This window comes from Octopus bimaculoides, chromosome 1 (assembly GCF_046866305.1).
Source record: "Octopus bimaculoides isolate indiv1 chromosome 1, ASM4686630v1, whole genome shotgun sequence".
NCBI lineage: Eukaryota > Metazoa > Mollusca > Cephalopoda > Octopoda > Octopodidae > Octopus > Octopus bimaculoides.
In genome coordinates this window covers 143,783,858-143,810,922 of record NC_142928.1, presented here as the reverse complement: position 1 = coordinate 143,810,922, position 27,065 = coordinate 143,783,858, and the positions used below count along the sequence as shown (strand labels likewise).

Here is a 27,065-nt window from a genome sequence, read left to right as displayed (position 1 = left end):
GTTAAAACAAAGGCAAAGAAACAACAGAGTAAATGAGAGCAACGAATCCAACAAGAACAAATGATTGTTATACAAGGGTTCTTACGTATGATGACGATGATGATTATGATGATGATGATGATGATGACGACAACTGTGTATGTGCATGTGTTCATGAGAAATCTAATCATTGAATCTGAGATCTTATGAAGGTAAACAAATCATAAAGTTGGAAGTAATGTGGATGATAATAATGATGGTAGTAATTAAGACAGAACAGGTAAAAATATTTATCTTATTGGTGATGGTTGCGATGAAAGCTATTCAGAGTAATGTTAACAAATAGATTAAAACCAGTGATGGAATAAGTCAATATATATATATATATATATATATATATATATATATATATATATATATATATATATATATATATACATATATACATATATATATATATATATACATACACACACACACACACACACATATATGTATATAACAAATATTAAATGAGTATATGCATATATACGTACAAGTATGTACATACCTACATCTACCTGTATATATATATATGCATATATGGGTACAAGACGTTGCAAACAAAACGTAGACAAAAAAATAATAATAACCAGAGTACAGAAAACACACAGCCCACATAGAGTGCATACATAAAGATATATATATATATATACGTATATATCTATCTATATGTATGTGTGTGTATGTGAATGTGTATGTATATATATATATATATATATATATGAGAGAGAGATAGAGCGAAAAAGAAAGAGACAAAGAGAGTGAGAGAACGATAGAAGGAGAGAAAGAAACAGGTATCTAGCTAGATAACTTGAAGGAGATTAGTATTAACAATCAGAATGTTTGTTCTCAGGTGCAGTTAGTTTCATCTTTGATTTATAAAAATGATTTTAACATATAAATATACGCATCTTTATTTTAAGAACCGTTTAGAAAAGAAAATAAATAAACAATGAAAGAGACAGATAAACAGAAATAAAAAAAAATAACATAAATATAATCACAATAATAAAAAAAAAGAGAAAGTGAGGAAAAAAGAGAATAACAAAAACAATCAAAGAGAATTTGAAATAAAATTCAACAATCACTTTTGAATAAGTCATTTTGGTTATTTTATTTTTAAAATGTAATCTTTATAACTCTCAAATAAAATAATATATTTTATTTTGGATTTCATTTCTATAAATTATGTTTAAATTAAAAACAAAACTGAATTGTCTGGAAAAAAATCAGCTCAATAATGATTTATTAGACAAAGCGTTTATCTTTGATTTGTGGTTGACATCTTTTTTTTTTCTTTAAATAATTGTTTTTTAAAAATAATTTTATGTTATTTTTGACAGAAGGCAAAGAGGAGACAGAGATGATGCTATTGTCTTTTCTTTTTTCAATATTTTCTTCTTGTTTTTTTTTTCTTTAAAGAGAGAAAATGTACAACTCATGGTTAAATTTAGCGTTTAAAAATAAAAAAATAATGGGAAAATAATGGTAATAATAATAGTAGTAGGAATAATAATAATAATAATAATAATAATAATAATAATAATAATAATAATAATAATAATAATAATAATAATAATAATAATAAAAAGAACAACAAAAGTTAACACATTCACAAAGAAAATGGGAGGGGATTATTTACAATTTCTTTGGCAAACAGGTGCTAAATATACAGTCTGATGATCTGAACGGGGAAAAACATTTTTCCGTACGAAGTTAATTTCTTCGTACCCACTTTCCAACGAAGTCTTCGAGAAAGCAATATTATTGCAACACTGATCGCGTAGCTCTCCAGAGGAAACCGCAGATTCTGGGGTCTGTGGTAATAATGGCAGTCCTCGAACTTTTGGTAGCATATAATAAAGTTTGTCCCAGAAATGTGTGTCTTGATATTTTAGGAATTTTTTCGTCTTCGCATAAAACATAAGGTCGCATTCAAGTTTTTTCCTATCGACTTTTTCCATTAAAATGACTATGAGTCTTTCAGAAAGCGTTTTCAGTATATCATGATTGTTAATTTGAAAATCATAACGGAACCATTCCGTTTGGAAGAAGTCGTTAGACACTAGCATAATGGTTCGCTTGCTATTTTGTATACAATTGATTGTGTTTTGAGCATAGGAAATATCCACATCATAATCCCTGTAGGTCAGACATACCTGGTAAGGTGGTTCCCTTCTCTCTAGACGCGGTGTAAGCTCGTGTTCCACGAACATTGCGTTCTTGCTTGTGTAAGCTACGAAGACATCATATCGTCGGTTAGAATCATCTAGCTTTGCCCACGGATCTCCAATACGCCATCCATACTGCGTGAACAGCCACACCTTCAGCTCTTCACGATAACATGCGATGCTGATAACAGCAATTATCAAAGTCAAAAAGACGGCTGAAAAAATGGCTAAAGCACATATAACTTTTGAGTCGATTTGCGTATTCACGTGGGATGATAAATTGGTGACTGGAGTGATATTCAGGCAGTGTAACTGTACATCGAACTCAAAAAGAGGGTAAGCTGTGTAGAAAGACATACTGCTATTGATGACATCTTCATGATCGCATATTACAGATTCTGAGAGAACCACCAAATCAGGCTTATTAATGTACAACTCCTGCAGTCCCATGACGAATGGACACTTGCAAATCCATGGATTGTTGTGGATTGCAATACTTTCTAAATACTTTAGGCTCAAGAAACTGTTGTCCAATATGTGCAATCGATTGCTGCTGACATCGACAATTTTTAATTTGGGCATAGGAGCAAACATTCCTGGTGCAATATAACTAATTGAATTTGAATTCAGCGTGATGACTTCAAGGTTTTCTAATCCTTGGAAAGTTTCTTTTGTTAAAATAGTCAAATCGTTATCGTGCATGTATAACTGTTTCAGATTTATTAAAGTCATAAATGTGCCATTTTGTATATTGGAAATATGGGATCTATTTAAATAGAGTACAGTTAACAGATCTCGCTGGCGAAGAAAAGAGTGTTTGGAAAGAGATATAAGACGATTACCACTCAGGTAAATTTTGGTGGCATTCGAAGGCAACATACGTGAGTCACTAAGTCCGCTGTTCATACAGTTGATGATATTAGCTTTACGATCATACGAGCGATAGCAGCTGCATTGTTCGGGGCAAATGCTGTTGCAGTCACACATGCCAAAAGTGCAGCAGATGCAATCAGGAGCGCATTCCTTCAGGTATTTGCAGAGAAAATCTGATTCCTTTACCTCGTACATACGGCCTGTTGGTACCGAACTTTCATTGTCCGCATGACATTCTAGTTCGTTCAAATCCGGAATGTACGGAAGGCCGTCTTTTTTCCTTGGCCTTACATTGGCAAGTTTTTTAAGCCAGACAATGTTACAATCACATTTGAATGGATTTCCCATAAGGTAAACGTCGGGAATGGAACGTACTCTGTGAGACACACTGATAGCATCATTTGCTAGGAAGCTGATGTTGTTATGGCGTAAGTCAACTTCTACGAGTGTATCTTTGTTTGAGAAGGTAAATGGATGGACATTCCAAATTCTATTATGAGAAACGTTTAAAAATTTAACGTTTTCCGGGAAATTGGACGACATAATGGCTTCAAGAAGGTTACCCTGCAAATGAACCTGGCTTAGATTGTGCTGCTTCCATAACGCTGTACCGATGTTTCTTATTTTATTATTTGCTAAACTGACACCGACCAATTGTAGACCTTCGAACGCGTCCTCATGTATATAAGAAATGTTGTTTTCAGATAAATCTAAAATATGTAAATTGAAGCATCGAGTAAAACTACTGGCATCAAGAAAGACAATTCTATTTTTAGACAAAACAATTCGATTAATAGAATCTAAACCCTTGAATGAATTCTTGTTAATTTTACTGATGAAATTTCCCTCTAAATACAGTTCTTGTATTTTGTCCAGAGGGGTTATAGCATTGGGGATATCATACAGCTGGTTGAAACTTAAATCAAGTTTTTCAATAACCAGAAGATCGTGAAAGGCGTCTTCATTTATAACTGATATATTATTGTAACTGATATCGAGTTCTCGCAAGGCCCTAAGTCCTTGTAAGGAATTATCCAAAAGTTCCTCAATATTATTGTTTGACAATATCAGAACATCGAGCTTATCATTGGAAGAAAATACATTAGAAGGCAGCGAAAAAATTGAATTACTGTTAAGATTAAGACGCCTTAAATTTTTCAAATTACTCATCAGGGATTTATTTATTTTACTCATATAGCAATGTGCTAAGTTTAAATTCGTTAATGCAGACCCTTTAGGAATTTCCCGAAAGAAACTATTGTCTAAATAAGTATGCTCAGCCTCAAACACTTCTAAATCTTGAAGATCTTTAAAATATGGGAATATAGTTTTGATAGGGTTATGTGAGATACCTAGCTGCTGTATTCCAATGGAATTTTCTAAAAAGTCACCTGGAAAACTTTGGATTCGATTTTTAGACAGATCCATAACTGTTAAATAATAAAGATCACTGACACTACCAGCTTCTATGTTATCGATTTGGTTACCTACAAAATTTACCATTTGCATATCAGAAAATAATTTACTGAAATCTGCTGGAATTGTTTGAAGTAAATTGTAACTCAAATCTAAGCGTGTTATTTGGTCTAAAATGGTGGTGTTAGTCTGGCAAAGTTTTTTCAATTCTGAGAAGTGCGTTAATTCATTCTGCGATAAGGTAAGCAATTCAACATCTACAGAATTGCAAAGCATATCAACAGGAATTGTTTTAAGTCCACTGTGTATTATCTCAAGGTTTTTCAATTTAACCGCTTTGTGGAATATGTTTGAAGTTAACGTCAACTGATCAGCACCAAAAATGCTAAAATTTCTCAAGTTATTCAAGCCTAACAGTGTATATTCAGGAATGCTTTTGAAATGACAATCCTTAAATACAAGTTCTTCGAGAAAAGGAAGATTACGGAGCATTTTGTTAACGGGTTTTAAAGGTTTACCCTGGCATTGTATAACCAGGACAGTAATATACGGGGCTGAAAATACACTGAAATTATACCGACTCATCGTTTCATTTATTCGGCAGCGGGCTGCTATTGAAGTGGAAAGCTGCGAAGTACGAAGGTTATGGCATTCGCATTGTTTAGGACACTGAAATTCGGGCTGAGTCACCCATGGTTGCGCTGAATGCGAGAAGAGAAGAAGAAATAGTACAATCATCCAGTGAAAAGGAACAGACGCCGGCGATGATGATAATGATGTTAACGACGAAGATGCCGATATCGGCGACTGTGGTGGAGGAGATGGTTGTGGAAGTAGTGGTTTTATTAAGGACGGCGGTAACGACTCAGAGCACGATAGACGAGAGGTGGTGGGTGAAGAAGGAGGTGGTGGTAGATAGTGAGGCAGAGAACATGGACACGAGAAAAACGTAGTTGTTCCTACTACAGAATTCGAAGAAGGAGATAAAGAACAAGAGGAAGAAGTACAGTGAAGTGTAGGAGATGGTGGGTGCGAAGAAGAAGAAGAAGAAGAAGAAGAAGAAGAAGAAGAAGAAGAAGAAGAAGAAGAAGAAGAAGAAGAAGAAGAAGAAGAAGAAGAAGAAGAAGAAGAAGAAGAAGAAGAAGAAGAAGAAGAAGAAGAAAGGGGTAAGGGTTGAGTCGGCGTTGCTGGCGGTGGAGGTTTAAATGGAGAAGAGAATGGCAATAGAGGCGGTATGAATAAAAATGTTGAAAACTGTGATAACGATATTGGTGTTAGTTTGGCTTTTGTCGGTGTCATGGCTTCTTCTCTCGCTGAATTTAGTGTTGAATGAGAATTTAGTTTCGGTTCTAAATGCTTTGTGGCAGTTGCTGCTGCTACTACAGCCAAGTGACGCAGGGAATGACACCTGGAGATTTGCGAGACGGAGTTAGACGTCATCGTTACGCATGCCCGCTGTGAGCTGGATTTCACGGAAGACATTGTAATGGTGACGTTCCTAAACTTCCCACATGAAAGTCCACGGTTTGATATTACAGTCTGAAACGAAAAGAAACAAAATGATCATGTTAAAATATGAATAATAGTCAAAATTTAAAAAAAACAAATAATATAATAAAACAGATGATAATTCAATAGAAAGAATATTCTTGAATAAAATAACCTTAAATGGTTCTCTTTTATATTATATCGATTTCTTCTATCACTTTAATCTAGTTTTGTATATATTCTAAAGGCACAGAGTCTCTCTCTATATCTATCTATCTATCTATCTATCTATCTATCTATCTATCTATCTATCTATCTATCTCTTTCTGTGTCATACACACGCACACAAACATTGTACATATATATGAATGCAAATTTCATTTTATATGCATATAAAATATTTAGCTGTGCATGTATTTATATGCTGTGTGACCTCATGCATACACACACACACACACACACACACACACACACACACACACACACACACACACACACACACACACATATATATATATATATATATATATATATATATATATATATATATATATATATATATATGCGCACATGGAGATATGCATACTTAAGTATATTTGTATACAACTATACATACATACGCACATGCACTGATACACATATTCATAAATATAGTTGTTTTGTTTTCATATAAAAACACAACTGTAATAATGTTGAGCATTGAAATACAGGTATATCTGAACAGGCCTACAATTTAGGTTGTTGTGATAATGTTCCCAGTAACTGCAATAGTATACATAGTGATGGTGATGGTGAAATGAGATTTATGAAATACTGAGGAAACAAACGCTACAATGACGCGGAAAGAAGAAGAAGAAGAAGAAGAAGAAGAAGAAGAAGAAGAAGAAGAAGAAGAAGAAGAAGAAGAAGAAGAAGAAGAAGAAGAAGAAGAAGAAGTGTTTCTGGTGGTGGAGGAAGAGTGCAAGACAAAAGGATGGAAAATGCAAGGAAAAAGGGGGAAAATGGTGAAATAAATTAAGAGTAGCAGTGTTCCTGTTGAGTATATATGATGATGATGATCAACCATCAACTCATTTACAGCCAGCAACACCAACATCACGACCACAAAAAATTGTCTAGTAAATGGCTGAAGACGGGAAAGGAATGTGAGTTGATCAGAAAACTCGAACACAAGTATACTTAATGTTAAGCTCATGACATGCTTGGAATCTTTAACTGGCAGTCACTATTGATTATGAATCGCAAAATGAATGGCTCTCACATTATACTTGCTAGTTTACTTGGCCTATTTGCAATACATTACATGAAAGATAGAAAGGAAAGAAAAAAAATCTACAGTATAAAAGTCAGTATAAAAACAAAAAAAATAGTTAATAAAATCAAAAGGAGAACAGAACCAACTAAATATCGGACATGAAAGTCAAAATCCAAAATCGACAATAAGTGGTATATGCCAAGCCAATACATCGACGGAATAACCGAACGTATTTGGCAGTTCATTCATCGTGTAGATTTCGAGGTAGTTCCGTTACAGATTTTGTTGGAGAAAATGTGTTTGAATTTGGCTGCAGTCAAACGCTGAGAAAGAGCGATACTTCTTGAGTGTCTTGCTTGCATAACTGTATGTAAGAATATGTGAGTGTGTTTGATGGGTTTATGTAAACATGTGTGCATGAATGTATATGTATCTATATATATAAGGCAATGAAGAAAATACAGAAGAGATTCAATTAACAAACATCAGTAAGATTTATTTATTATAATCATAGGAATAAATAAATGCAACTCCACTCTTACAGCTGTTTCTAGTTTGGGTTTCCTGTATGCTAAATCTGACAGATATAACAATTAAAGTCCAAAGCTTCATCAGAGAGTCAGTAAATCCATAATGGTAAGGATACAAGGTAAAAAGTGAAAAAATAAAACCCAAGGCTAGCTATATTCAGAAGTCGTGAGATCACATCTTATTGCAATTTGATAATCACGTTCATCAAATTGCAATCAGATGTGATCTCACAACTTCTGAATATAGTTTTCGGCTTTACTATTTTACTTTTTCACTTATTACCTTTTAACCATACCATTATGGACTTGCTGACTCTCTGATGAATCGTTGGAGTTCAATCTTTGTATGATGTGTCACATTTAGCAAGATGAAACACCAAAGTAGAAACAGATGTAAGAGTGGAGTTGTATTTATTTATTTATTGAATTATTTATTTATTTATTCCTATGATTATAATAAATAAATCTTACTGTTGATTGTCAATTGAATCTCTTTTCCATATTCTCTCTTGACTTATATAAATTTTGGATAAACTTCTGTTTACTCAACTTGTACCTACTATTCAATTGTACTATTACCTTGCAACAGTAAGCCTTTGAATATAAATAGATATCTCTCCAGTAATTCATTGGATATTTATTATCCCTTAGATGGTTGTCTTAGCTCTAACTCATACATACTTATATAGATATATTTTTATACAAACATAAGAGGGATGACCAGCAAAAGTGGACTCCTATATGAATTATAATTTAATATATTGTCAGAGATATTTTAACATGTTTCGGTTCTTGTAAAAAACGAACATTATCAAAAATACATATTTAAAAAAATGAAATTAAATGAAAGGTTCATAATTGTTCCTTACTGGTATCAATAGTCCACGTGGGGTCATTTTTTTGTTGATTGTAGTAGTAGTAGTGACCGTGTTGGCAATGGTAAATGGCAGTGACCACTCTGACATTTTTTTTAATTAAAATTCATTTTTTATATATTGACGTTTTCAAAATTCTTTTTTATAAATATATACCCACTCGTATGCAACCTACACTATTTTATCTATCTATCTATCTATCTATCGATCTATCTATCTATCTATCTATATATATATATATATATATATATATATATATATATATATATATATATATATATATATATATATATATATATATATATATATATATATATATATGTATAGGTTTACGAAAACTACTTACGAATTGGAGACGCTGCGTTCAGTCATGTAAAAACAAATAGTAAATGAGTATATGCATATATACGTACAGGTATGTGCATACCGACATCCACCTGTATGTATAGGTGCATATCTGGGTACAGGACATTGCAAACAAAACGTAGACTAGAAAACACACAAGTCACATAGAGAACATTCTACTTCATCAGCTACCCCCGTTGTAACACCGGCGTTTCGAAGAGCTGGGCAGGACAGGTGGCTTGTGTGTTTTCTCGTCTACGTTTTGTTTGCAATGTCCTGTACCCAGATATGCACCTATACATACAGGTGGATGTCGGTACGCACATACCTGTACGTATATATGCATATACTCATTTACTATTTGTTTATATGTTTATATGTGTGTATGTATATATATAATATATATATATGTGTGTATATAATATATATATATATATATATATATATATGTATATGTGTGTATGTATATATATAATATATATGTGTGTGTATGTGTATAATATATATATATATATATAAATAATATATGTATAATGTATGCAATATATATAATATATATATATATATGAATATATAATATATATATATGTGTGTGTATATATAATATATATATAATAAATATATTGTTTTACTTTTTACTCTTTTACTTGTCTCAGTCATTTGACTGCGGCCATGCTGGGGCACCGCTTTTTAATCGAGCACTTCGACCCCAGGACTTTTTCTTTGTAAGCCTAGTACTTATTCTATCGCTTTCTTTTTGCCGAACCGCTACGTTACGGGGACGTAAACACACCAGCCTCGGTTGTCAAGCGAAGTTGGGTGCACAAACACAGACACACATACATATATATATACATATATACGACGGGCTTCTTTCAGTTTCCGTCTACCAAATTCACTCACAAGGCTTTCGTCGACCCGAGGCTATAGTAGAAGACAGTAGCCCACGGTGACACGCAGTGGGACTGAACCCAGAACCATGTGGTTGGTAAGCAAGTTACTTACCACACAGCCACTCCTGCGCCTATATATATATATATATATATAATATTAGGGATAAAAATCCAAATTTACAGTTAAAAACTCAATTAAATTCAATTTATAAAAATAAAAATTAAATTAAGTTTCACAGTATATAATAAATAATTTAGAGAAAAGAACCAACGTTCATGAACTCATCCATGAAAATCCAGTTAACAATTAAATACTCTAAAAAGAACTATAAAATGCATATTGATAATCATTAAAATACTAAAACGACTACACGTGTTTCATAACCAAATTTGCAAATAGTACATAAAATTAAATCAAATCGATTAAAATAGATCGATGGATTTTCATGGATGAGTTCATGAACTTTGTTTCTTTTCTCTAAATTAAGTATATATATATATATATATATATATATATATATATATATATATATATATATGTATGTGCGAGTATAATGCATAATTTTATGAACATACAGGGTGGTGCAAATGTAAACCTACAGTTGTATAGTTGTATATTTTATAATATTATTTAAAAAACACTGCAGTATGTTAGTCCCGTAAATGTTCAAAATGTCCGCCCTGAACATTGACACATTCTTGTAGCCTCTCAGTTTCACTACGACACACACCACGGTGCAGGTCCAGATCTATTCTTGCAATAAAAATATAGCCTACTTTTGTACCACCCTGTATGTAGTCATACATACATATGTATATATGTACATTACATACACATATATAAACGAATGTATGTATATGCATATTTAAAATGTATATAAGCATCTAAATATATATAGAAATACTATTTGCGCAATGCTTGATAGTATGCTTCTGCGTGATGAATTTTCACTTACATTTCTTTATATGAATTTCCAGCTGTTTTATCAATTGGCAACCTACTCTTTTAATTAGCGTGATATTTATATTAGCGGCGTCGGAATAAGGAATAATAAACTCGAAATTAACGGAATCTGAATTCAGGAATAGATGAGATGTCGTGTGTGGATACTTGTATTTACAAGGACATCTGAGAATAATTAGGAGTGAATTACTTTATGATTCAATGTTCAAAAGTATATTCTTTTACATGAAAATCTCTACGACATTATTGAGTCGTCTTCCGTATTCCCGGAAAATTCTCCGAATTGTCACCAGGTTGTAAATATGTGTGGTTGTGTGAAACGAAACATTTCGTACTGAGAGATTAGTAAATATTTATGCTTCACAGCAATGATAATGTAACAAGTATGATATTGTTGGTTCACTGGAGGTGAATCAAAGCTGCATGTATTGCAAACGCAATACCTTTCTCTAAACACGTAATCAATGGCAGCTGCCGCCACCTGAGTTTACAATAACCGGATCGTAAATCTGTTGGACCACTACCAGCGCTGACCACCAAAGTTTTGTTCCTTGAACTCAGAAGGGAAGAGGCTCTATTGTGTTTCAGTGTTTGGCTATGTGCCTATATACAGAATTGCATGTGTCACCATATATATGACCTTTGTAAATGTGACTGCATACTAGTATTTTTATGCGAGCTTGTATATATATATATATATATATATATATATATATATATAACTTGTAAATATGTATATGCGTGACTGCGTATGTGTGCGCGAGTGCGATCATATACATATATGTAGGACAAACAATTCGAGAATGTACAAATAGAAAAAAACAACGGTTACCCTGTTTCCTTATACTTCCAGCCGTTCTCCACCAAGTAAAATAAATCAGTAAAATGAAGAAAAGCAACAGCTACAAATCAAATGTGTTTGAATGCGTTATCAGCGAAAGAAAAATAAAGTGGAAGAAAGAAAGCCCCGGGAGTTCCCTCTAGGGATTCAATTTTCCTATTTGTGCCGAAGAGCGTTTTTTGATTTTCGACGTTTCATGAAATGATACCAACCTTATTTGCTTTGACATGTGTCAGTTAGTAAAAAGCAAGAATAATAACAAAAACCCTATGTAAAAATACTTCGTACTTATTTCTATATACTTTAGCCAGGTTCTTATTTTTTTGTCCTCTACTAACCGTCTCTTCCGTTGAATATGGCTGACTTTGAATACAAACGGAAACCGTGTATTATTTATTTATTTATTGGTTAAGGGTGAAAAAGTGAAGGGAGAATGGTAAGGAAATTGATGTTGTTATATACAGCAGGTTTTCGCGAAGAAACTTCAGTGTAGATGATGTAGACACAGACATAGCCTACATGACATAATATCGGATGTTCGTTGTTTAATAACGTGTGTAATAATACAGTTTTAGTGATATGGTTAGGATGTTCGCTTTGAAACAGAATGGTCACTGATTTGATCTCACTACGTGGCACGTTAAACCCAAACCTTCTTCAGTAGGCAGGATTTGAACAATATAATCTTAATAAAATTTCGAAAGATGGGAACAGTGCGGAAGCCAAAGGGATTATATGCAAGTGCTTGTGTGTGCGTATGTGGAAACTATATAATTATTAAAATTTGAATCAGTGAGCGAGTGAGAATAGAACTGTGTCTACTATGAGAGAAAGGTTACTTTGGGCACAGAAAAGATAAACAGAAGGATTTTAAAAAATATTTTTCTTTGTATATGAGACTGTGTGAGGAAAGAGAAATATATGAATGAATCTATTCGGCCTATATCTGCAGAATGTCACAGTAAACTTAAGACTGATTATTGACAAAAATAGGTTTTCATGTTTTGTTGAACAACATTATTGCAAATCTATTTGATTTTCCTTTCCATATACAGAGAATGTTTCTATCGGAGCTAAAATTATTCATTTTCCACTTGAGGCCATGTCGCTTTCTCTCTCTCTCTCTCTCTCTCTCTCTCTCTCTCTCTCTCTCTCTATATATATATATATATATATATATATATATATATATATATATATATATATATATATATATATATATATATATATATATATGTAATGTGTGTGTATAGATGTTTGTATACGCACTTGTTTACCTCTATATGTGTGAATCCACCCGCTTGTTTGCTACCATATATATATATATATATATATATATATATATATATATATATATATATATATATATATATATATATATATATATACACATACATACATACATACACATACACACACACACGTATGTGTGTGTGCACGCGCGCATATATGCGTACGTACGCATGAATATATGCATACGCACACAAATTCAGTTCCATTTTTTTTACTTCGGAATTGTATTTAGAATACGGTCTTTTCTCGTGCTTCTATATGTTTTCATATGATTCTTAATGTAATTTTGAGTTAGAATATAGGAGCAAAATCCTAAAAAGAATCGATAACACATAGTGTTGTACATTGAATAAGATATATATCTTAAATCTAAAATCTACATTGATTGATATATATAGTACTAAATCTAAAAGATATAGTCAGCAATCAAAGTAATTCGAACTATAAAAATTCTATTAGATCTGCATAATATTCACTATGGTATCGAATGAATATACAAGTTACGTACTGTCTGTTATTAATAACCATTAGTTTTGAAATCATCTAGACTGGTTAAGTCCTTAGAACGTGAGATATGAGGCCGTGCGGTATTTACTTGCGGTGTATTAAGTTTTGAGACTCGATCGAGATTTCAGCTTATCAAGATTCTCCGCTCAAATCCAGGTAAGGTGTTCTTTCAAAGTGTCTCACTCAATTATTGAGGCTAATATTATCAAAAGTTAAAACACACACACACACAGCATTTGTTGTTGTATAAGGAAGCATTTTTATATTCCATTTCGTAATGTAACCCTTCCAACATGTCAGCCATGTGGTAAACATAGAACTAATCGTTGTTACTGTCGGTGATAGTGTTGGCTAAACAGAATATATTATTCTGTAGAATATGTTCCAAATCTGTAGGTTGTGATTTCAAATTCAATCTGGGTCAGATTATTTTTTATCCCTTCAAGATTGATACAATTATATACCGATCTATGACTTGAGTGAATGACTCTGGTTTTCAGTATTTAGTTCCTCCCCTTCAAACTTTCTGTTTTCATTTGGAACCGATTTAAATTTCGTTGCTCTCTTTTTTATGTTCAACACTTGTAGCTGTCTGTTGCAGCAGCGTGTAGTGGTTTCCGGAATAAAGTTATATTTGTTTATATTTTGTGAGTATTTATTATTAGAATTCTTTTAGTCTTTAGTATTAATTCTCAAGTTGTTGGTCAAATTCAGATGTCACTCTCATTATCTAGTATAACGTTACAGGTTTTCGTAAATTGTATTATCTCCCCAGCGGTTTTCGTGCATTTTTTGAAAATGACTTCATAACAATTTTCACTTTTGAATTCCTGTCTTCTTTGACCCCCCACCCCCAAGCATAAACCTGAAAGACATCTATATTCAAGGGAAATTTCATTATTACATGATAGTACGTCTGCCAATTTTCTGTCTAATATTTATGTTACTGAAATGTGTTAATATCGCACAGAAAAGCAATGGAGACATTATCTTCTAAAAAAATATGGATTAAAAATACAGAACATCCTTTTTTCTCTGCATCTACGAGATTTTTCACTTATTAAACTGTATGTATGGTATACTTGTGTTTATTTGTGGTGCTACACACATTTACAATCTTTCCAGATTCTCCTTTTATTTCTACAGATAAAACGGTATCTATAAGTATCTATATGTCCAAAAATGTTCATTCATCATACGTTTTGCAAAGTACTCGCTAGTTTATCGTCAACTTTTTATCTTTCTGAGCATTTTTCGCTGGCTCATATCATCATCATCATCATCATCATCATCATCGTTTAACGTCCGCTTTCCATGCTAGCATGGGTTGGACGATTTGACTGAGGACTGGCAAACCGGATGGCTGCACCAGGCTCCAATCTGATCTAGCAGAGTTTCTACAGCTGGATGCCCTTCCTAACGCCAACCACTCCGAGAGTGTAGTTGGCCAGTCAGGCGGTACTGGAAACGGCCACGCTCAAAATGGTGTTTTTTTACGTGCCACCTGCACAGGAGTCAGTCCAGCGGCACTTTCAACGACCTCACTGTTTTCTAACGTGCCACCGGCACAAGTGCCAGTAAGGTGACACTTGTAACGATCACGCTCAAACGGTGCTATTTACGCGCCACTGGCACGGAAGCCAGACAGCTGCTCTGGCAATGATCACGCTCGGACGGTGCTGTTAGTGCTCCACTGGCACAGGTGCTAGTCATCGAATATGGTTCAATAACGATTCCGATTTCACTTGCCCCAACAGGTCTTCACAAGCAGAATTTAGTGTCCAATGAAGGTGAGGTTGGCATGGGTACCAGTCGTCGAATTTGGTTCAATTTCGGTTTCACTTGCCTCAATAGGTCTTCGCAAGCAGAGTTTAGTGTCCAATGAGGTAAAGATACGAATAAGTGAGCTGGGTACACTCCTGGCAGAGGCCACGTATTATGGCATCACTTGGCTTGCCAGGTTTTCTCACGCACTGCATATACAGAAATTCTATAATTATAAGCATAATTATAATTAGTGCTCAGCAAATTGCTTCACCACATACCGAAATTTAGAAATAATAGTTAAATACTATGCCTCTACCATAAAATGTCTCACAGACAGAGTATATATATATATATATATATATATATATATATATATATATATATATATATATATATATATATATATATATATATATATATATATATATATATATATATATATATATATGTATATAGATTATGATTATTTCAGCAGTTTTATATTATTGTCATAGACAAAACTCTAGTCAAAGATCTCTGCTAATAACGTCCTCGCATTCCTCTATGATTTAATTTTCGTAAGTGTAGTTTGGATTTACATCCTGTTGCTTGCTTTGTTTTTCTAGTCGATAGTCTGTATATTTGGTAATGATTCTTCATTTCTTGCCTTCGTTAATTTCAACCTGAATTGTGTGTACTAGAATTATCACGATGCTGCTTGATTTCCTGATTTTAATTTTCCTTATTCTTTTTTTTTAATTTGGATCTTATTTTCGAAAAGTACACGCATTCTAAAAGTTCTATTTCTTTGTTGGAGAGTAATTTTAAAGAATGTATATTCCGTATTAAAATAACCTGGTAGAATTTCATTTGAGGGAAATTTAATTCTATATTTAGTTGATCGAATAGCTAGGCAGAGGTTCTGCATTCACAAGATTGCAGCTCCAACGAATTAGTGCCATGATCAGAGATATTCTATCCATAGTCATATTGTATGTTTTAGTAAGTAATATACAACAAAATTACCCATAGTATTTCTCTTTGCATTAATAAAACTGATGGTGTATTATGTAAAGTTTGATTGGTTGCTATCTCTAAATTTGCCTTTACACTTGGGCGTTCCTTGACTTTTGTTAAAAACGTTAACATTACAAAACCCATATCTTACAATCAGCGATAATATCAAAATAAGATACTATATTATCTACAGAGGTTCCATTAAAAATTTCTTTAGTTAATATTCATTTTAATCATTCATTGTTTCATCGATGCTGAAGTATAATATTAGCAGAAGTGCATTAACGACCGTGTTGTTATACTGATGGCACCATTCTTGTTTGTATATACACACTTGTTATTATAAATATTAACAGATCAATGGAGAAGACTTGTCAGTAAAATGTCGGTCGGAATGCTTTAAAGCACGAAGTTATGGGCCCTTACGTTCTGAATTCAAATATTCCATAACTTACGTTACTGTCTACTCTTCAAGGGATCGATAAAATAAGTACATGTTGACTACTTTTAAAGATACTAATGGACTGCACCTTCTAACACACACACACACACACACACACACACACACACACATATATGCACACACATATTTCTACATATATACATACTTACATACATATTCGTATGTCTGTCTATGTTTAATGATAAAGTGATCAACTGTGGAATGTTTCGATCTTATTCTACCTGTCAGAACAATAACTGAGTGTTAGTTTGACACGATCGATAAATTCGAAACAAGTCATGAAATATATAAATAAATATATAGTCTTGATGTTTGCACATCTTGTGCATTTTATTAGGTAGTGTCTAACAGTGTTATTGCTAGCCAGTGGAGCATACATGTATATAATGTATGCACACACACACACACACAAACACACACACACACACACACACACACACATACACACACACACATACACACACACACATCTACATACACTTATGTATGTGCGCGTGAGTGTGTGCATTATACATACACACAGACAAGCAGGTGTGTGCATTTCTTTTTGTTGCGAGGCATTTATACGGAGTAAAACTTTTATTTCATTTAAAATAAAATCTACAAGCGGTTAAAAGGAAACATCTGTTCTCTGAACATAATTTCGTAGTTTAGTTGTGGGCTTACATATATATGAGATAGAAATAAAATGGATTGTATTTTTATGATAAATTTATATATAGGAAATTGTTTGGTTTAGAAATCAATTCAACGTTCAGAAATATAAATGAGAAAGAGTATTTTGTAAGTGACTCTGATACGAAGAAATCTTTCCGCAAGGATAATACAAAGAATGAATCATAGAAACGTATATATTGACACGCGTGTAAATAAACAATGACAAATGCAAACACAAACTAACAGGTAAGTACATACTTACACACACGTGTACATATATAGGAGACTATGTGTTCGACAGCTTGTATAGATTTTTCATTGAAAAATATAAAATGGAAAAGCGTGTACAATCGCCTATAATTATACCACGAGAGTACATATACACACAGATCACTCACACATACAAACACTAATATCAATGTAGATACAGACAAACATATAATCATATATACATAGAAATATACACATATATATATATATATATATATACATATATATATATATATATATATATATATATATATATATATATATATATATATATATATATATATATATATATATATATATATTTTTTTTTTATATAGATACATAGCTAATTCTTTATTCTGTATATTTCTCATTATGTCCTGTCCTGTTCTGGTGTTTTGCGAAATTTTTCTGGAGAACATTATTTTTCTTTGTGGTTGGGTCGTTGATGACAACTTTCTAGCATATTGGATGTCCACTTAGTGGTCATCCCTTATAAACGTGTAATATATATATATACTTATACGTACACAAATATGTATATATGTACATACAAACATACAGGGTGCGATGGATAAATTATGGTCATTCTCTACCTTTTATTTCGCGCATGCGCATTGTTTGTTTTTGATTTTGTTGACTACACAGTATAGTAGGCTTAGTTAGGCACCCTCTTTGAGAAAAACAACACCGTGATGTAATTCACTCCGCCAAAATTTGAAAGCGATATGCTGTAGTGCTTGGCATTCGCGCCGGAAGCGCCAATACATGCATCTCTGAGTGTTTGGGTATCAATCTCAGGCAGAGCAGAGAATTCGGAAAGAGTTCGATGAGTCACCTGGTGATCACGAAGGTACGGCAGCTCGGAAAAGTCACACTCTGATAAGAAAAGAACTCCTGAATTTGTTACTAAGATCAAGGCGATGATTGACAACGATCCCTGGAAGCCAATCAGATCCATCACCAAGGACATGAGAATGCCTGAGATTCTTATGAGGCAGGTAGTGCATGAAGACATTTGTATTCCTCAAACAAGAAGAAAAATTGCCAATTTTATCACAAGCCATTAAGGACAAGAGGACAGACAACGCTACGAAACTTTCGAACAAACTCAAGCATCCCCTCCAAATGAACATGTTTTGTTTTTTCTCAGACGAGAAGAAAATCTGCCAGTATCAATGGTGAAAACACAGAACAATCATTGGCTTGCAGTGTCCCCAAAACATGTACCGAGAGTGATAAAAATCATTCGTGTTTGGAGTGATCTCTAGTGATGGCGACGTTATACCGCCATTCATCTTCCCACATAGCCTCAAACTTAACAAGGAGGTCTTCAGCAAGTGCCTGGAGGAGGTAGTAGTACCTTGGGTCAAGAGGGTGGCTACTGGAAGACCCTATGTCTGGCAACAGGACTCTGAGCCATGCCACCCAAGCAGGAGGACTCAGACAATTTCTTCAACTACATCACCCCTAATATCAGACCACCTAAATCCCCACACTACAACCCCCTTGATTATTATGTGTGGGGCTCAATTGTGCATGAGACCAACAAAACTTATTGTAACACCAAAGATGAACTGAAGGCAAGGATTACGGCAGCATTCACCAACGTAAAGATGGAGACCGACCACAAGAGTGGCATGATATTCCCAAGTCGTCTGGTGGTCGTGATTAAAGCCAATAGCGACCTTATTGAGTTGCTTTTCTCTTTCGAATTTTAAAATATTTTTATAATTTTGGTTAATATATCAGTTAAAATGAGATGTCAGTATTATTTTCATTTTTGCGTAATTTTGACAACAGTTTATTCACCGTACCCTGTGTATGTGCGTGCGTGTGTGTGTGTGTGTGCTTGTGTGTGTGAGAAATTGTGACACAATAAGGCACTAATGGTTGCTAGAAATAGCAGTCGATAACCGAACGACGCTATGTAAAGCTTCACTTAATGTATACAGGCAAAAATGTGTGCGGTCGGCGAACATATATATATATATATATATATATATATATATATATATATATATACATGTTTATTAGTATAAACAAATACTATCATAGAAGACATACATGATATGCACATATATGTGTGTGTGTGTGTGCATATTGGTGTAAATAAATGACCTCACACGTACCGAACAATAAAACATTTTTCCCAAATACATATTCTTCAATGACTCACACTCGAATAAGTCATTAGGTAATTGTTTGCGAACAGGTTTGTGGAATGCAATGAAAAAATACAGCGATACATATATGAAAACAACGTTTGTTTACCTCAAATATAAACTTTTTTCTATCAGCGTCTCTGTTGAAGTATCACACTCAACTATCATCATTATCCTTATTATTATCACGATTAAATCGGGGAACTGGCAGAATCGTTAGCACGCCTCTCGTTTGGGGAATATACTGACGCCTCTGATTTTGTTGGCTAGCCCGAGGCTAGCCACATGCATTAAACCATGATTGTACCATCACATCTGTAGTCAATACATAACTGCGCCATCCGATAAGGACTAATATCCAGGATATTTGGGCATAATTTCGAGGAAGTCAACAAGCTTTCTGAGGCTTCACCGATTGATTCAAAACATTTGTAGAGCATCGGATTTGAAAATGCCTTCCGATGTTTAATTACGACTCTTTTTGTGGTGAATTCAAATCTTGTGGAGGTCAGCGGACCTATGAAATAATGTGCAGTCAGTTAGGTTAATAAAATGTACTGCTTCCTTTCTCAAAAATGTCTGGCATTATGCCTAAATTAGAAATGAATATATTTATGTATTCATTGCATCATGTACAAATGCACATACATATTACACATATACATTTTCACGTATATATCTGTATATTTATATACCTAGATAAATGCAATGCATGCATTCACACATCAAGCCTTGAATCATACCATGCAATACATTTGTCACGCATTTAAATTTACTCATATACACATGATATTTCTCAGAAGTGCACTGAACCATTTCATAATGTTTTATTCCATGTTATATTCGGATATAGATACAAATCACCATATTCAAGAGTAAACTCAGCAAATACATGCATGCATACATACACTCATACATACATACAAACATACATATATTATATAGAAATGCCTTGACGCACGATATATTCACATATATATATTATACATATGATATCATACACTTTAAGTCATACAATGTTGCTCTTGCATATATGTACACATAGAACTATTATTACACGAGCACAAACACACATAAATATATACATTCATAGTCACTCAAACACAAAAATACCCTGATGCATATCTAGTCACTTACTGATACATGCAAGTAATTAGTTTATCAAGTACATCAATTACAAATGTATTGCTAAGCACACACTGCATATATATGGCGCATACATGCTGTGTATGTCTGTGTCTGAGTGTGTGTTATACTATAAATACAATGCCAGAGCATATTATCTACAAATGATATATTCATATGCACGTTATATCTTGCGAAGAGTAAAGCAGGCAATATATTACTCTCACATATATGTACACACGCACAGAGTTAAGATATCCTAGCCATGCATTAACTTGTTTTCGAACATGACATATTCATTCATGTATGCATAGTATTCACATAAATAGACATGTAAACATCTATCAATGATAGTCTGTCTCATTCAATATGTTTATACACGCATATTCACACAAACGAACAGTACACATATTCACAAGCAGAATCACTACAAGAATCAGTAATGATCCTGGTGTATTGAAACATAAAGACACAGAAACTCAAACACTACCTAACTACGTACTGTCAATTTAATATACTGACATACGCTAATACAAAATCACATGCCAACACATAAACAAATGAAACGAATGTAAGATCAATGCCACTAACACACTCACACACACACACACACCTAGACAGACACACATACATAGGCAGGCAAAGGAGGCATATTCACTTATGAAGTTATTCATAATATTGTTGATATACAATTAGCTGCACACACGTAACACACACCGATATTGTGCTTGGAAATATATAAGCACATCTATACATACAAGCCCATAAACTAACTTTTATAGGTTATTTACAGTTCAGAAACACAGACACTCTTAAATATGCACTTACAAAGCAACACACATCGATAGGTTTTTCAACTTTATATACATATACCGTATTTCTACTTATTGTACAGTTGGTTCACTATTCCACATTCACTTCTACCTTTCATATCCAAACGAGGTAGACTCGGATAAATATTGTGTGCAACAACACTGGCAATTTAAACCACAAGTCGGGTACAATTCACTCGATTGCTGCTCAAACACGAAAAGTATAAAGGTTACTAGAATAATGTAAGACGCAGATCGGATCATACTCAGTACCACATTATACAAAATGTACGCCATAGTAATAGAGAGAGAGAGAGAGAGAGAGAGAGAGAGGAGAGCGACAGAGAGAGATGTAACCGTTCACTGATATATGCCTATATATACACAATGTGCAGGTTTAAATACAAACGTATGCACACAAAATCGTTCTTTTCTTCAATGGAGCAAATATGTGATTTACTTTTGATACGAATGGGCACACGATATTAGAAACTGGTAAGATTCTAAGCAATATTAAAAATCTCTTTCATCACGTTCATATTTCCTGATTTAACTTTAGTATTATAAAGAAACAAATTCCCATGAAACCGATACTAATTTACTTATGTGAATGCATGAGTGAGTAGAATGTCTAATCACTAACAGGATCCTTAGTAGTTTTGATCCAGTCATATTTCTCATTAAGTATCCATAGACTAAAACATAAGGTATCCATTTATCTTACAGTGAGGAAATATCATAAGAAGTATTAGTTTAGCACCGAAAGTAGAGTAACATTATTAATTGATTTTTGTACCTCATATACTAGAGTGTTTCATAACGATGAGACGTATCCTAAGCGCAAGCAACTAGGGCTATAACAAGCACATTTATTATGTGTTACAAATAAAATATGTCCTATCGTCACGTGACAACCTCTAATAAAGTTTCCAAGTATCATTTTCCATTACCCCTACTACCTTAGGTACCTCAAATACATAATTTGAAGAAGGGGTCTCATGATCTTTTGACGCGCTATATATTCCCAATTTAAACCAAAGAAATGTATGAAATATATTTTGATATCAAATGTGCGTGCAGCAAAGATTATTAATTTATTAAATTCAACTTCTGCGTCAGATATTTTTTCTATAACAAATGTGTTTTAAACTTGCTTAATATTTTGTAATTAATTGTTCAGCGTAATTTTTCTCAGATTTAACTCAAAGCCTAGAGTTTGTTTATTGTCTGTGAGCAAAATAAACGATTTATCACCTTTAGTTTGTTTAGATAACGCATAAGAATAGAAATTAGAGAAAAAAACACATAAAACAAATACTTTTAAGAAGTGATAAAATGAATGACTTATTAATTCATTGTTGAAAATATTTAAATACTTTAACACTATTTTACTGTCTGAAATGTTCTTTTCTCCTTTATCGATATCTATCAACGCTTAGCCCTAGTCTTTTTCAAGAAAAGGTGCATGATGTGATCTTTCTACATTTTCACAACATAAATTCACTGAGGTACAATCAGATCTAAAATCAGTATTTAGAATGAAGGAAATTGCCAACGGAAAGCAGTCGTCTGCTACAACTGAGAATAGATTGCTAAGATTGTAAGATTCATCAGATAATCACTAAATCATGTAATGTTTGTTATTTGGAAATATAGAGTAACAACAAAGCGCTGAGCATGTCACCAACAACCGGGCTGTTTAAAAGAAACGGGAAATATAAAGTATCAATGTACAAAAATTAGGAAGAAATTAACAAGCTATAATTGAAAAGGATTAAACCTCTAACAGACCTTGTTGAATGTGCTAAGTAATCTGTCAACAGTCATAACGCTATAACTAGTCAAATCGAAACACAGATCAGATTCGTTGACGGATGCCTAAGTGAAGTCAGCAGAAGACAGTATATAAACGACTATTGAGAAGGAAAGGAAAATATGAGTGAGGTGAAAGAAAGAGGGAGTGAGAGTAAACAAGAAAACAAAGAAAGTGCTCAGTGTTTAGCAGGTGAATTATAATTTTGATATACATTAAATAGGGCAAGTGCAAATTTCAGTATGGTTTCAAGTGACAGATGAGGTAATATTGTTTGCGATATAAACACAAGGACAAACTAATGAAATCAATGTAGTAACTGGTTTTCTTTCATCGATACATGTATGTTGAAAAGGCAAACTGGCTTCGATGAATTTTAAATCATAGAGACCTTAATTAGATGCTGCAGGGAATACACACGCATGCATATATGCATACTCCTGTGTATCTGTGTGTGGGTGTGAGTGATATTAGTCTCTTATTTGCTTGCTGTTATTGCTGCTTTGTTGGTGAGCTGGTAGAATCGTTATCGCGCCGGCCGAAATGCTTAGCCGAATTTCGTCTGCTGCTACATTCTGAGTTCAAATTCCGCCGAGGTTGACTTTGCCTTTCATCCTTTCGGGGTCGATAAATTAAGTACCAGTGCAACACTGCGGGTCGATGTAATCGACTAGTCTCATTCCCCCAACCCCAAATTACTGCAGCTGATGCCTTCTAAATCAGATATGCTAATAAGAATTAGAACCAATTATAAAACAAAGTGCAGCTATTGTCATCTTTCGAACCGAGGTTTATGAAGTCGATAGGGTATCGCATAAATGTTTGAAGATAAGGAATAAGAATAACTTAGGCTTATATTGTGTCCAATTACCTTTCAGTAGTCGTAGATAAGAAAACTGAACGAATATTTCGGTTTCATTAAAAACTAAGTTCAATATCTTTAATTAGAAGTGAAAATTACCAAATCCCCTTAACTGTTCAGAAATCGGAATAAAGCACTCTGAAAGACAATAGTGTAAATATGGGAACATTCATACACACCATCTTGATCTGATAAAGTAAAATTCAAGAGAGAAATGGACTAAGCAAGGAAACTGGACGTCGTAGACACCTCTTACACTACAATGTATTTTCCAATTTACAGATCGAATACAGAAGATATTTAAACTGGGGGAAGAAAAAGACTACCAACAAATCAAACATCGTTAGTTATGAATTAGCTAATATCTGCTGGTGGTAAAGACCAACTTTAAATAAATAAAATGGCCCTTGATGACTACCACAAACAAAGTAAATGTCTTTCTGCTTCATGGTTTGATTACAAAAATTATTTGACAGCCTCCGATATGTGTAGAAATATATAAAATCAATTAGTTATTGATAATTTTCAGACGAATATGAAGTAATTGAAAACAACTCTTATACAGAATTCAGAGAAGGCACTATGAACGTCGGTGACATGGACATAAACTGTGACATCTTTAAGGCGTTTCTTCAAAAACACTACTCTTTTCTTGGATTTCATTCTTCTATGTAAGCTGTCGAATAGGTATAGAGAATACGAAAGACAAATGAATTGTACCCTTTTCATCGATGGTTTAAAACATTTTACGAAAGATGATCAGGAACTGGAACGGTCTCTAATTGTGGTAAAAACAGTTCAGTGACGATGTTGGAATGGATTTCGCCTTGATAAATGCTTTAGAGCCACATTTTTTTATGGGAAAACTCCTGAAAACGAACAACACGCAAATAGACAAGTTTACCAGCCTCAAGGAATTAGATCCCGTCGACAATTACAAATATTTAGGTGTATGTGAAGTGGATGGCATCCAACGCTCACAAATGCAGAATACGAAAAGAATGTTATCGTAGAATTAGAGCTGCTCTGAAGAACGAAATTATCGCGAAACAGGATTCATGTAATGAGTACCTTAGCTATATTTGCTGTGACCTACAACTTTAATATTAAAAGCAGTTCATCATCAGTGACATCAATAAAATTGATGCGTAAATGTACAAGATCCTCACTATGCAGCACATGTTTTAGTTAAACACGGATGTGCATAGAGTATACATACTAAAGGTATGAAATAAGGGATTGTGCTCCCAAGAAGTAAGGGATTAAGTTTCCAAAATTATATACTCAATATCAGAAGCAAAGAGGAGTATGTACAGTAATTAAAATTCAATGAGACTGAGATACAAAAATGAAACGAAAAAGTACACTGTGATAGCAAAAACGAATTAACAAAAAACAAAAATAAAGTCAAATGAAATGAAATGTCATTGCTGTGAAGCACATGTAAAAGTAAGGCATTGTATGGAAACTACCGTACGAGGACCAGTGATCCTAATGTATAAATAACTATGCAAGTCCAACGTTCTGTAACATGAGGTCACTGAACAATCATAAAAAAGCAACAGTAGCGTAATTAGCAGTAGTAGGAGTAGTTGTAGTGGTGGCAGGAGGAGGAGTATAGACTCCTTTGTTTTGTATATTTCGGAAAAGGTTGCTTGTAGTAGTGTACATTTATACACACATTCATTCACACATATATACAAAGAGTATATATACATATACATACATATATAAATGCATATATATATAAATATATATATATACATATATACATGCATATATATATATATATATATATATATACATATACACATGCATATATACGTATATATATATATATATATATATATATATATATATATTTATATATATATATATATATATGCGTTCATACAGACATACATACGCACATACGTATATGCACGCTTATGCATACACATACATGATATAACACAACGCATACACACGCTTTTTGACGCTACCAATATTGTTAGTTACTAAATCTTAAGTAATTGCTCCATAAATATCACTGCTAATGGACACGCATATCCAAACGTCACATTTATATACACATTTACAAACACAAAACAACTCTCAGACCCAAATGAGCTCTTTATGTCAGTACAAACCGTATTGTCTCAGCAACAAACGGCCCACATACATACAAGCAGTCACAGATAGACACACACAACGAACAACTCTTTCACACACATATGGCTTGTATGCCCGTGCGTATTAAAAGTGCGCTTGCGAATTCATTCGTATGAGTGCGTGCGTGCGTGCGTTTATATATGTGCCTATGTGTGTGTGAGAATACTTGTGTGGTGAAGTATGCATCATTACGTATGTGTATACATGTATGTGCTTACACGCTTGTATATATTTATGCATTATTGTATGTACACTGATGTGAAAGAGTCTGTTATTGGTATCGATTTAGTGTCATTGTAGATTTGAGCTATTTGTTAAAGACTTTTATTGCAAGACATTTTTATAATGACATAGAAATTCTGAGAGGATTTTGGATGGAACTGAAGAGACAGGGAGAAGGAGAGGAAGGAAGAGGTGGAGAAGAAATTGAACAAGAGTCTGTGTAGAGTTGAATAAAATGAAACGTGGGCAATAGTGGTGATAGCAGAGTGGAAATATTCAATGGCTGCTCGCGATAAGGAAATATCATTCCA

General features: G+C 33.5%; 1 protein-coding gene across 2 annotated transcripts in view; it reads right to left on the bottom strand.

The window, feature by feature from the left end:
- Positions 1–1,109: 1,109 nt before the first annotated feature.
- LOC106868277 (uncharacterized) overlaps positions 1,110–27,065 on the bottom strand; it is a 274,739-nt gene continuing 248,783 nt past the window's right edge. For both annotated transcript variants that reach the window (XM_052971148.2, XM_052971145.2), the window contains exon 4: positions 1,110–6,020. In XM_052971148.2, coding sequence (XP_052827108.2) covers positions 1,656–5,963 — 4,308 coding nt within the window. In that variant the 5' untranslated portion in view covers positions 5,964–6,020 and the 3' untranslated portion in view covers positions 1,110–1,655. The remainder of the gene's footprint in view (positions 6,021–27,065) is intronic.